Source organism: Triplophysa rosa, linkage group LG15 (assembly GCF_024868665.1).
Source record: "Triplophysa rosa linkage group LG15, Trosa_1v2, whole genome shotgun sequence".
Lineage (NCBI taxonomy): Eukaryota > Metazoa > Chordata > Actinopteri > Cypriniformes > Nemacheilidae > Triplophysa > Triplophysa rosa.
This window is the reverse complement of record NC_079904.1, coordinates 7,641,290-7,653,784: the sequence shown is the minus strand read 5'-3', so window position 1 is coordinate 7,653,784 and position 12,495 is coordinate 7,641,290. Positions and strand designations below refer to the sequence as shown.

At 38.1% G+C, this 12,495-nt stretch overlaps 1 protein-coding gene across 1 annotated transcript in view; it reads right to left on the bottom strand.

The window, feature by feature from the left end:
* nbas (NBAS subunit of NRZ tethering complex) overlaps positions 1-12,495 on the bottom strand; it is a 147,322-nt gene that overhangs the window by 61,412 nt on the left and 73,415 nt on the right. Inside the window, 3 exon segments of the mRNA XM_057352377.1 lie at positions 5,594-5,731; positions 6,606-6,682; positions 11,771-11,894. Coding sequence (XP_057208360.1) covers positions 5,594-5,731; positions 6,606-6,682; positions 11,771-11,894 — 339 coding nt within the window.

The window sequence follows — 12,495 nt, the reverse complement described above, 5'->3', positions numbered from 1 at the left end:
TTATAAAAAAAATATGAATTCAGAGCAATTCGGTTCCCAGCAAAAGAACGGGTTAAGAGCCTTGACAAAGGAAGAGAATATGAAATGATTATACACTAATCTATATGGAAATTACAACGGCATGTCATGAGTGTGGTAACAGATTATGATAATGGAAGGCTGTGTGGGATTGTGTATTGCTGAACTTTGACCATTAGGAGGTACATCTTCTGAAAATGCGACAAGAAAAAAAAAAAAGTTAAAAATGAGTAAGAGTTAAAGGAATAGTTCATACAAAAATGAAAATCCTGTCACAAAACTTACATTTCTGACAAAGTGGCCAGCAAAAAATGAGTTCTCAAAAATGAAAAACCTGTCACCAAACGTACATTTCAAACAGCTCAGAGTTCAGAAAACTTGAATTATAGCATACAAGTCATCTAGACTACTTTTATGACACTTTTATAACGTTTTCTCTCATTTTGGAGCTTGTCAGCCGCATTCACTTGGAGTAAATGACAAATTTTCATTTTTGAATGAATTCAAAATCAAGGCACAAGAAAATAAAAGCATTAAATGAAATGAAGCATGGCAACGGAGAGGCGTGTTAAGGAAGATAAAGCACGGAGTGGAGCAGAAGGATGGGAGAGAGATAGAAAAACAGTGGGGCGATAAAAGGACACAAGCTGCATCTCTGAAATGTGTGCAGAGGAGACATGAGACATGATGGATGGATGTGGTGTGGGTTTGAACACCACCTCTAAGACAAGCTCTATCATGATGAAACATCTTCATCCAGCTATTCTCTTTGTCTCTCTCCCCTACTTTATCTTTAGCGAGTGACAGTCCAACCTCAAGCAAGACTCACCCTCTGTCAATTTCCATCAATCCGTCACTCTCTCCAGACCCCTATAGCTGTTCGCACCTGCCCTCGGCTTCACATGCACACAGCTGCGATAACTAAAGCTGCGGATGAGACGCTCGGGGATTCAGACGGGTTTTGGATGGTAATTAACGCTAATGATGTTAAAAGACCTTTTTCAGCAGGTTAATGCACAAGGCTCGCCGCATATTTACATGCAGTCAGGCCGATAAATTACAGGCTTATCGCATTTTCTGAGTATGCACGTCCCTTTGTGCGTTTTATTCCGCAGGTGTGCGGTCAAGAGTGCAAAGGTGGCCACCCTGCGGCACGGTTAACGCATCTTTCCGAATTCAGACTCAAAAATGAACACTTTGTGAAATTGCGAATCAAAACTGTCATCTGAAAACTGTCAGTATTGTGCTCGCAAACACCTATGTAAATGCTGCGTGGGTGGGTTGAATGCCTCCTTCACATGTGTGTGTATTTTCTGTAGGCTATCATGAATGGTTGGGTGCAATTCTCAATCTGTGCACCCAGCGGTTTGTTCGCTGTCAGCACGACAATTATGCAAAACAGCATTTTGCTTCCACCCCTATAATGCAACGTGCAGAGCATACAGCCAAAAACCTGCTCCGGCATCGCCGCAGCCAATGGAGAGTGGAGGGTTAACTACAATACAAGAAATCTGTTTAAAAGGATTGAAGAATCGCCCACGGATCACTAATGCACGGAAAGAAAACAACAAACGCACGCACGGTTTGTTAAAAGGAACATCTATCAACATCAAATAAAAGGCGGATGACTAATCACCGCATCCTCGCTGTAACGCAGAATGCAATATTAAATTACAAGCTCACTTTGTGTATGACAGACACTGTACGCGGTACAAATACATCAATAGTTATTAATGTACCTATAAAAGCAACAACATCTTTGTAGGTGGAAGACAGTCTTTTAGCTGTCATGTCTTTTTATAATCAACACGTTGGAGTGCTGTCAGTTATTTTCCACAAGCGAACAGCCTTGTGGTTAAAACATTGTCTGGTAAAAGGAGGGATGTTAAAGGATGTTCAGACCTTGCAACACGTTTGCAATAATTTCCATATCAACAGAATAAAAACCGGCGCTGGTTGTAGGGGAAACACTTGCTCGCTGTTTGTCGGGCGTCACAGTACAACAGGATCATGGTCTCATTCCCACACCAAAAACATAATTATGCACTTAGATTTGAAAGAAACATCTTGTTGAGCTTAATTTGCAATGCAAAGGCGGCGTGCTGTTTAAGATGGGGCGGAATTCATCCACGGGCCTAGCTACATGTTCTTACAGACCTACTTACTTTCAATAACAACACGTACATATGCCGCGTGCGATAGTGTAATGTCTGAGGGGGATCGGCACAGAATAAAGCCGGAGAGAGGGACGACAGGCGAGAGAGAGAGATGTCTTCACAGAAAGATTATGCGTTATGACACTGAGAGAGGGTTTAAATGAAGAGAAATAAGGATAAATGGATTACCGTGAAAGAGATGAGTTATGAACTGAAGAGAGAAAGGAGAGAAATAAGCAAATGAAGAGACGGATGGATAAAAAGATCAGAATTTAAAGAGGTACAAATAATGGGGGTGTTTGAAGCTCGCTTCACAGCTCGTCCAAATATTATCCAACCTAAAGCAAAATGTCAGCAAACAGAGTACACACAAACACAGAAGAAAGGGACGCAATATTCATTTTCTTTTTATCGGAGGTAATGGATTTTTCCAAACATTTAACCAAAGCAACATAAAGGTACATTACAAGCCATTAAGAGAAGTGCGTTTGTGTGGACCGGTGAATGACTATGTGGTGTACAGTAAACACTGGCCGTTTTTTACCTCAGGGGTTCCTTGAAAAAGCACTGTGAGTGCACCTGTGAGCAGCATGTGGCCGGTGTACTGTAACCTTCAAACCATCAATAAAACAATCATTCCCTTCCATGACCTTTCTATTGGTCTTTGTGGACCCGGCCATTCAAAGTTTCAGCGAGGAAATGGATGTGAAAGGTATTAAAAAAAGGAAATGTTCCAAGAACAAGTTGTTAACTTGAAGGGCTTTCATTATTGTATTTCCTGTCAAGTCAAAATCGGAACATTGCTAAAAGCACATCAACTGAAAAAATAAAAATAAAAGCTGGTATTTTGTGTTCGTTCGGCGAAAGGAGCGTTCTTTGAAAATGGTAGACATTAGTTTTTTTAAACACAACAAATTATTTTCAATGTACCTGATTTGAAACACAACAAATGTTTCCTATGATGAAAGACTGGATTTAAAATAAACGTCACTTTTGCCACATTTGATCTTTCTGGAAACTGGGACGTGAGTTTCTGTTTCTGTGATTTTTGCGAAGGCGCTACAAAGTCGCAGTACTGCTTTACATTCTTCACACTCTTCACACTGCAATATAATTACAAGAACATTTCCTTGCGTTTCTTTTTTTTTTTCGGTCTTTCAAACTGCTCCGCCTGTGGCTAAGCAGAGAGCTGATAACTAAGTGACAGCTCTCAGACATAAGAACTGTGAACGTTCTGTCTCTCGGTACTGGAACAAACACAGACGCTCACAAGAGAAACAAGTTTAATGACTTCTGTTCACAGAATTAGCTCGCAGATCTGATCTAGTTCATTAAAACAAAATATCTTTAAACTGCCAAAGTCGCATCAGCAAAACTCTTCACTAAACATTGGCCTGATTAATCAGCTTCTTTCTTTCTTTAAATATATAGAACTTCAGAAAATAGTTGTCAGTGCTTTTTATTCAAATAAATGATTAAAGATGTATAATACATTTTGTTTGTGTGTTGCAAAGTCGTGCTTACAGTGTGAACTCAATTTAAGGAGGCTTGGGGGAAAAATAACAACACATGTGCAAAGCTTATTGAGGGAAGACCCAGGAGAATGACTGTCATCAAACATAAATTATTATGTTAAAACATAATAATATTAAAAACAAAATATTAAATGATTAAATCAACTATAGTCTCACTTTATTTCCTGTAAACTTGTTTTACTATAAAAATTTTATATACGGTATTACAATTAGTGCTGTCAAATTAAAACAAAATTCCAAAATAAAAGTTTGAGTTTATATAATATACATGTGTGTGGTTTGTATATTTTTGTATGCATATACAGTATATATACATATATATATTTAAAAAATATGAGTAGTGTATATATTTTTTTTAAATAATGTAAATTATATTTAATTCTATCTAAATATAAATTAATATATATTTATGTAAATATTGCTATATACATACAAATATACAAGCCACACACACACACACACACACACACACACACACACACACACACACACAAACAAACATTCATTTTGTAATCAATTAATCGGTTTGACAGCATTAATTAAATAAAATCCATATTCGTTGATATACCGTACTGTAGTTTGTCTTTTTTGACAATATTTGTTTCAAATAAATACCTTAACCAAGTTATGTTTTTTCCATTTTGTATCATACGTCTCATATTTTTATGGTTTAATCTAACCTGAGGGGTCATTAAAAGCAAATCTTATATTTGCAATGCCCTTCGGACATGAATTTTGTCCACTACTGTATACATACACAATAAATTACAATGTCTAAATATAAATGTATTGGATGTAAACAGAGAATATGCAAACAAATGATGCTTAACCTTTTATGAGAACTTTTTTCCTCAAGGTCTTGAGTGTGGCTACTGAAATTTAACTTGGTTATTCAATTCATCACAGTTAATTCATAATTTACCAAGGGGGGCATTACTTGTTCACATAGGGTCAGAAATGTTTGGATTGTTTTTTCCATTAATAAATAAAACCATCATATAAAAACTGTATTTTGTGTTTACTCTGGTTTTCTTTGTGTAATATTAAAATTTGTTTGATGATCTGGATCATTTAAGCATGACAAATATGCAAAAAAAAACAAAAAATCAGGAAGGGGGCAAATACTTTTTGTGGGGACGGTGGTCAGGATGAACTCGGCGTGAGGTGAAGAGACAAGAGGCAGTAACCCTGTAAGGGACCTTCCACCTCGTTAACCATCGGCTCTCAAAGTGAACCGAGAGGAGCATGCATCATTATAAGAGAGAGCGAGCGATAGAGAGACGTGCGAGAGGAACTGCAGAAAGAGATGCTGCGGTGCAACGGAGGGTGAAAATGAAAGATGGAATTATGATAATGGAACAGAGGCAGAGAGGGCGGGAAAAATGAGGCGCTCGGAGAGAAGATGCAAAATTCGCAGGCAAGCGGTGAAGCTCTGTCATGTGTAATGCAGATAAACCTGAAATATTACAAGAAAAGGGGAATGGAATAACGCCGCAGGAGCGGTGCGAAAGAGACGGGGGTAGAACACGGGAGTGAAAAGGCTGCGATAACTTTTTATCGGCCCTTTTCAAGGTGAGAACTTTTATTGTGTCGCTAATGAAACTCGTGTAAGTGTTTGCAAAGTTGCAAAAAAGCAAGATAAATATGAAGGACTGCAGAATGGACAGTGACACCGAAATTTGTAATTCTCATAAAACACGGAGAAAACAGTTGGCATTTCAATTTATCTCAAAGTCCGTTTCATTCTTTTACAATCCCTCGAAAACTGCAATAACGAAATATTGCATACTGTTGATATCCACAGCTATTTTTGAATGGAGATCGTTTGTTGTAGTTTAAACATCAACCACAAGGTCTAAACTGACTCACGCTGTGTTTTCTTACCCGGTAAAGTGGGCTGCACTTGTCTTTAAAGCAGGGTGCGAGGCGGGAGTAGATCTGAAGAGAGTAGTAATACGCCGCTAACTGGAGAGACGGGGCTGAGGGGGGCTGCTTCTCAAAACAAGCGTTAGCATCCAACACCTGAAACAGAAAAACAAAAGTCATGTGAGATTTCATGGATTTCACATTTACACAGAAAGTGATTGGCAACAACAAAGGCAACTCAAAGTCATTTATTTTCATGACAATTGGACATTTATGGCGACATGCATAACTATAAACTTTGGCCATGTCCAGCGATATGTTATTCATCGTGTTGATGATGTGCTGTACACTGTTGCAATGTATATATTTATACACTGATTCTTTGCCAAAAAAGAATGCTATTTTATTGTCATTAGCAATACGGCACACTTGTGATCAGATTTTCAGTAGCTACGGCCAATAACATCAGGACATCTGGCCACTCCAGGGACAAAATCTCTGCATGCACGAATGGCACATTAGCCATACAATGACAAAAAAGAAACGGGACACAAGGACGTTTGAAACTCGCGGCTAATGTCCCTCATGAGCCGGATGAGTGCTTTGAGTGACTGAATGTCTCATAAACTCGACCCGTGAGGACAATCGAGACTAACTTATTAGGAGGACGGACGATAGTAGCCACATCAATTTCGACCCGACTTCCCTTGATAATGAACTGAGAGGCATCGCGTGGGACATCCTATCAATTGCAAGCCCATCAAGATCATTTTCAGATGATTTCATTATGGTAGGAACCAATCTGGATCAGGTTAACGTAACAAAACTACAAATGGAAGCTTGTACCGTGGCACTGAACCTGGACTAGCAAACAGATATTATATTAGGTTTTTAGTCAGTGTTAAATGTATCTTTCAATACTGTGGAGACAGAGAGAAATAGGTAAAAGAAAACCATAATGGGAAGCACAAGTGCATAAGGATGCCCTCACACACACACAGAGCTCTGCAAATAGAGCAGTCAGACTCACCTGAGGTAAAGCCAGTAAATAGGCCAGGGCAAGTGTCATATCTTTGGGAAAGGCATCACTGGCCAGCTGAAGAAGCACTGTGAAATGACAGCGGAGATGGAGAGAAAAAAGACGGATGAATATTTCAGAGTTATTACTGCAGAGAAGCACATCCTTGCTGAACTCTAACATGAAGGGCCAGAGAGAGAAAGAGAGAGAGAGAGAGAGAGAGAGCTGGATAGGTAGGTGAGGAAAATGGACCAGTACAGATCTCAATGTCACTGCTTAAACTTAAAATGTGAGTGTGACAGAAATACAGAGTGTGATTCAGATACCACATCAGAACATTCTCAAACTTCAACCAATCACCAAAACTACCTTCAAATGCGACAGACTTCGCTTTACATCGCGTATGTTCTTACCGGGGTACGATGCAATAAAATGACAAGCATTTATTTCACTTCCCTATACGCTGATTGAAGCACGTGACATCAAACCAACGTTTTCTGTGAAATTGTACCCGACAGCTCAATCATTATTAAAAGCTTACAGTTACAAATCAGGGTAAGGTAAGGAGATGGTTTTGAACGAATTTTTATGTTCAGTACTTGCTCTCGGTCTGTGTTTGGTTATCGGTCTGGCTAGTAATATACAATTTATTTAATATTTAATTTATATTACTAATATACATTTATATTAATATTATATTGTATTGTATACAGTATTAACTTTATTAAATTAAAACTACTCAACAGTTATTGATTATTTACGGAGGTTTACCGGTAGTTAAGTTTGGGGCATAACGTTTTTTCATGTTGTTGTCGCTGAAACCATCCAGATCAATATCAGATTATATTTTTAAAGCTGATGCACGATACAATATTAACACCCAATGAAAATTAATTAAATTTAAAATGTGAAACTACAAAGTGTAAACTCTGTTGTACTTTGGTGTAGACAAAAAAATTAACTATCGCTGTTGTTAGTTTTACTAAACCCATCCTTGTTCACAGTACATAAAGAATGCAAGTAACTACATTAACGTAAGTTAACTATGTTATTTATACCAAAAATGTAGTACTGTCGCCTTTACTTAACAAATGTTTGACTGGTCAACTTAACATTGTTGAGTAAAACGCAAAACCCTACAATATTGGACGTTGAGGGGGATTTTCAGTTCCCAGCATGCTTTGTGTAAGAATGCATTTAGGCAGTAAATTTTGAAATATAGTGTTATTGTAAGTGTTTTTCAATAAAGATAAAGACTTGTTTGTGCTTAATGTTCACTTATCTTTGAGGTTTTAAAGAGTTTGTTGTATTTTTGAGTTTTAGGGTTACCATGGTTTAGAAGAGAGGTACATGTGCTTAGGCTGTGAAAGGTTAAAGCACGCCCATGATGTCTATTGCATCATTCAATGAGCATTAACTGTGCTAATGCCAGTACAGAGATGCCTCTCATCTGATTTGCTCATTGCGCTTTGACTTACATGCAGTAAGTCTGTATATATTTTATGTATGACAACAAAAAGTACTATTGACAAGGATAAATATTGAGTTTAATTAACTTAAAATTACTGGTACAATCTGAATGGTTTAGATTTACTCAAAAAAGTTTTGTCAACTTTACTTACATTTCTTTTGTTCATACAACTAAATTGTTAAACGTACAGTTTGTAACATCAGCGGCCATCAGCGGTGGAGTTGAAGACAACAGATCCCATCACTCCAAGCTCCTTCACAGCGTCATCAAGCTACAGCCTTGTTGACGTTTTGAAAAACCTCTAGCGGCGTTTTTTTTTTACAAACTGCACCTTTAATTGTAGAAACTACTCAAAATATTTGCGTGGAACCACTTGACACTACTTATTTATGTACAAATCCAACAAATCTTTTTTTGAGTGTAGTATAGTTATTGTTATATTATTAATAAAGGGATGATCACACTATGTTCAGTACCGACAGCTAACTATAACTATACGTTTTAACAATCATTATAAATTTAAAGGAATAGCAGAGTTCACACCACAACAACTGTACAATGATAAATATACGAAGAAACAATGTCATTGGGATAACTTTAAGCGTTTTTTTACCAGCTACTGAACGATAAAACATACAGCCAAACAGTTTCAGGCGGACGCCTGTATGATGTTCATTGAGACGTGGGTTTTAATGTGTGAACCGTGCTATTCTTTTAAATTTAGAATGATTTTTATAGTATAGTTACTGTCCATAGTATAAAAGGAACTTTCTGAACAGATTTTATGGAAGTAAAAAAAGCATTCCGTTTCATCATTAATGTAGTCAGTAGTAAAACAGGTAAAAACAAGATGAGTTTCTGAGAGTTCACCATTGACAAAAAGCAGAAATTAACTAACTAATTTAACAAATTTTACTTAATCTTGCATTACTACTAAGAGTAAGCTATACAGTAATAACTCTATACTGAACACAACACTACAACATCCTCCAGAATCATTCCCAATGCCCGTAATTGACATACTTGACTGCTGTATATGTTTATGAACTTTAGCCGTGAACAAAATCCTTACTGTACATAGCTTGTGGCTAAATCTGCTCAATTACAATCGGACCACAAACATCCTATCGGATAAATCTAAACTTTCATAGAGAAATTCTACTCTTAGAAACAGAGGCAGACTGCACCGCAGACGTACACACCGCCAGACGCTCAAATAAAATTAACAGGTAACCTGAGTGTAATTTTTCAGACAGCCCATCAGTTCCCATTTTCTGCAGACCTGCAATACAGTACGTGTTTTTTTTTTTGCTATTCCGGCCCCGTGCCGGTATCAAACGGATTTTGTGTTCTTGTCGAGACAATCTAATCGAAACCAGCTGAAGCGGAGGGAGTCTTGCGTGTGCTGAAATGACAAAAGCGATAGCAAGTGTTTTACCATTCTCAGCTGTGTAACGGCTTCTTATGACACATTTTTCCCCCAAATCCCTTTTAAATTTTAACCCTTGAAATCTAGGGAGGTGTGGCTTTGTGTAGTGACAAGGGGTGCTGATCAAAGATGGAGGCTGTCATTTATAAAAAAAACTTGTGTTCTAATGTATTCTATTGTACTGTGTGCAATAAAAGTATGTGAGAGAGATAAAAAGCATTAAGTTGATTTTAATGCCCAGTATGCTTTAAGGGAGAGAGAGAGTCAGGGATATTATGACTAGACACAAAATTATATCAGTGGCTAAAGTTAAATGAGAAAAAATACAAAATAAATAATCTTTAAGCCTTTCACATAGAGATTAGAGAGGACACTTGTGCAATATCGAAACAACAGCAAAGCTCCAAGACTGTTCCTAAGTCAGCACACATTTCAACGCACAGGTCATTAATTTAGCGTTATCAGCCCGACGCGAACACTTCCCTTTCATCTCACGTTCTCCCAGGTGAAGGTGACTTTATGCTCACTGCGCGTACCTGAACGACAGTGACACCGTTGGAATTAAAAGAGAGGATAAAACGAAAGAAAAAGGTAAAAGAAGAATCGCAATTAGCATTTTTCCACCAAAGTTCCCGGACCCCTCCCATCATCCCGCATTGATTTTCCCATTCGGCTCATCCATCTTGAAGCAAGAGGCCTTGATATTTTGACTAGCCGCTATCTCTCTTGTATCGAGAGGGTGCACGTTATTTACTGCTGTCTGCTTGCGGTGAGTACACATTAATTAATCAATATGACGCTATTCTTCCGGACATGTAGCCAGCAAGTGGCAATACATCAGGGAGAGATGAGACGAGGCAGAGGGAGAGGACGGTACCTGAGGAGCTGCCCCAGGGCCGTGAGATTACAGCGTTCCTAACAAGGACACTGCAGTTAACAAGAGGCTGATGAAAGACGATTGATGACGGAACTTTGAACGGATGGCTAACTGGGACAGAGGCGTCATGCCCATTCAAACAGAGGGGGCATGTGCCCACTCAGATTTTTGAACAGTCAGTTTTGCATGTACCTTCCAAATGACGAGTTAGTCATCTATTAATCAGTTGCACGATTCTATAGGAAGACACTATATCAGTTATGAGCTGCATCCTCGTCCTCTTTGGAGATTTTCGCCGTTTTGGTCACGTACAGGAGCTTAACATTTATCAATCCGACGACAGAAGCAACAGCGCTGGCTAATGATGTAATCAGCGTCTGCGCGCGGTCGGGAGCTCGGCTCACGGAAACACCCGCATCCCCAAACAAGACTTTCAGTCTCGTTCTACGCTAGTATGCGCCGTCATTAGGCAAACAATTTGTCACCCACTTTCACTTACTTTCATTTAACTAATTAAATCCACTGTATTTTCTTATACCAGAATCACATGTTGCCAGGAAAAAAATGAACAAGAAGTAAAAAGCGTATAGTGTGGAAAATAAAAAAAGAAACACAAAAATGAACAAAAGCAATGACATTCTTAGGCCACAATCGTTACAGTACTACAAGTTACAATAATATATACAATATATTAAATAATACATGAGGAATTGAAATTTTTCATATATTAAGAAATAGATGCACTTAAATTATTATATTATGTATTATATTGCATTATATATTTTTGTTTCATAATAGAAGGAATTTTGTAATCGATAATAAATCTGTATTAAAGGCAGTTTAACAAAGGGTAACCACTTTGCTTCAAACAATGACTCTTTTACTACTATAGCACAACATTGTATACAAGATATTTCTTCTCAAAATACACCAGACTGATGCATTTACCTTAAAAATGTACATCTTTTTTTTTTACTGGGAAGAAGATTCAATCAGATAGTGTTGTAATTTAATTCTCGCAATGATTTGTACGATGTTTTGAATACACTTAAGAGATATTCTCTATAATATTGCTTTAAATGTATGTATTTGTACGTACAGGACAGGTTTCCGTATGTTGTGCACACTGTGCCCCCTTACAAAAAATGGGTGCATGACGCCCCTGAACTGGAACACTGATGAGAACAGTCAGCATGTTCCACAAATACAAGACACTTTCGTGCCTTGTGAATTTATTTAAAAGAACAAGAGGGATAAATCCTCGAGTATGTTTTTTGTGAGAACTGTAAGATATTAGATAATCTATTAAATCAGACAAAAAAGAACCAAAGAAATATATTTTTGGGATTAAGGAGCAGTAGTCGGAAAAGTTTATGGATTTGTTTATATAACAGCAATACCCTCTGTTGCAGGAAAAAGATTCTGTCCCTCGCTGTTGGTTTCGGCCAGTTTGCCCGTCCGCAGTAAAACTTCGGCAAAGTCTTCGTGAGGGGTGTAGTTGTAAGATGAATACACATCTTCGGTCTGAAATATAAATTAGAGAGAAGGGAAAGTTATAACACTTTATGGTTTTATATTGCATTTTAAAGGAGCAGTGAACTAGGACCACAATTTTAACCCGAGCTTTTGTTATATAAGAGGGAATCGTATTCAAGCGAACATCCTGTAAGTGTCAGACCTGAAAACGCCCTTGTTACTGAAATAACAACTGTTATTGACACGAGGCTCAGTGAACGGCAGGTCCTGGAATGCACCTATTTAGGTTGAACACCGCCTCCACAGAAGAATATCAACGCCTACTTCTGAGCCCGCCCACTGGTTCGCGCATGACGGTACTGAACACAAGCTGCACGGAACCAGAAGAGCGAGTGTAAGCATCATGCCGTTAAAGACGCAAAATATTGTGCAGTGCCTGGTTGTGGAAGAACACAGTCCTGCATAACCTTCCTTCGGATTCCAGCAGTAGGAATGCGTGTTGAAGTTATTTTTAAAGACGTTCCAGCTCACGTGGGGAAAACATTGAGCGTTTGTTCGCTTCATTTCAACGCGGATTCCTTGAACAAGTCTTTGCGGAGAGACTAAAATTAAAAAGCAGTGCTGTGCCTCAATATTGGATCCGATAGGA